General features: G+C 36.4%; 1 protein-coding gene across 1 annotated transcript in view; it reads left to right on the forward strand.

Annotated features, from left to right (window-relative positions):
• Positions 1–348: 348 nt before the first annotated feature.
• Positions 349–1,357, forward strand: part of LOC122074272 (probable LRR receptor-like serine/threonine-protein kinase At1g06840) — a 50,812-nt gene continuing 49,803 nt past the window's right edge. The window contains exons 1-2 of the mRNA XM_042639110.1: positions 349–572; positions 939–1,047. Of these exons, the coding sequence (XP_042495044.1) occupies positions 945–1,047 (103 nt within the window). The 5' untranslated portion in view covers positions 349–572; positions 939–944. The remainder of the gene's footprint in view (positions 573–938; positions 1,048–1,357) is intronic.

Consider the following 1,357-nt stretch of genomic DNA (forward strand, 5'->3'; position numbering starts at 1 on the left):
AAATTCGGATTTGATGGACACATAATTCCAACAGTATTCAATTATTCCTCTCTACTATAAATGACCCACAATTTTTGTTGTAATTCACTTGACTTGTTAACTATATTACTTGACTGACTTTTCCTTGATATAGGTACAAAGATTATTGTAGAAGTTTCTAACGTGTCTAGATAGGGGATGAAAGATGTTGGACAGCCTAGAGCATTTGACTGGAGACTCTGAGCCCAGGTCCTCTCTCTCTCTCTCTCTCTCTCTCTCTCTCTCATACAGACACCCTTCGAAAATACTTAGACTCCAAGCGTATGGTTCAAGTTTTTAGCAAATCCCTCTAAAAAAATTATTTGAATAAAGTTAAGTCTGGGGTTTAATATCCGACAAATAACCTAAAATTATTTGAAGGATTGAAAGCTATGCTTTGATACTTATTCCACGCAGGACCATCTGACAGTGATGGCACGGTCCACCGTTTAAGTCGATAAAGATCACTCATACTCTGCTCTCACAGAAGTCATTAATTCTTCTTCAGAGGTTCATGTCTTAGGCTCTGCAAGAGCTGTGGAGAGAAGTTACAGGTAATGATCGAGTTGATGGTAATAAATTAAATAAGAGCTTCTTTGATTTTTATTTTCAAAATTTTGTACAATAGTTGACTCAATTGCTTTGTAATGGTTATTGGTCTGGGCCTTTGAGAAATGGTACCTCCTGTAATTATTTTTTAGCTACATGGAGTATACATTCTTGCCTCTGTTCGAGTTTTTGTGGTTCTCTTATCAAATTTTTGAAAAGTTATTTTCTTAATATCAGTACAGAAAACAGTTTAGAAATATTTACTACTGATCTTAATTTGTTCATGACTCTCTCTCTCTCTCTCTCTCTCTCTTTTGAAGTTTGAAATTTAAAATATTTATTATGCTAGATGTTTGTTTTCTTCTTTGTAGGGCGAGATGTTACGTGTGAAAGTTTGTATATTGGCATTTGTTCTGGCTGTTTCACTTTGTTGCTTCACACTTGTTGTCGCTGCAGCAGAGAATACCAATCCATCGGAAGGTGAAATAGCTTTCCTAATTTTTATGTACTAATTACCCTTGGAATTTTGCTTGATATTTGAATTCTCTTTTGCCCTTATTTTTTGAAACTTTGTGGTCAATTTTAATGCACTTTGCATGCTTCCCTGCCTGAAAGTTTATTAGGGCGCTAGATCGGTGTGCGGTGTTCATCCAAATCCTTGGTAGCCTTTGAGTCTGGCTTACGAGGAGAGAAATTTTCTTTCCATGTATGTTGGTAGGTTCTCTGATAGCACCCGCTCCCGTAGAGATTTCTCGCTTTCGAAATGTTTCGAATCCTTGGGTAGTAAAAA

Source organism: Macadamia integrifolia, chromosome 3 (genome assembly GCF_013358625.1).
Source record: "Macadamia integrifolia cultivar HAES 741 chromosome 3, SCU_Mint_v3, whole genome shotgun sequence".
Taxonomy (NCBI): Eukaryota; Viridiplantae; Streptophyta; class Magnoliopsida; order Proteales; family Proteaceae; genus Macadamia; species Macadamia integrifolia.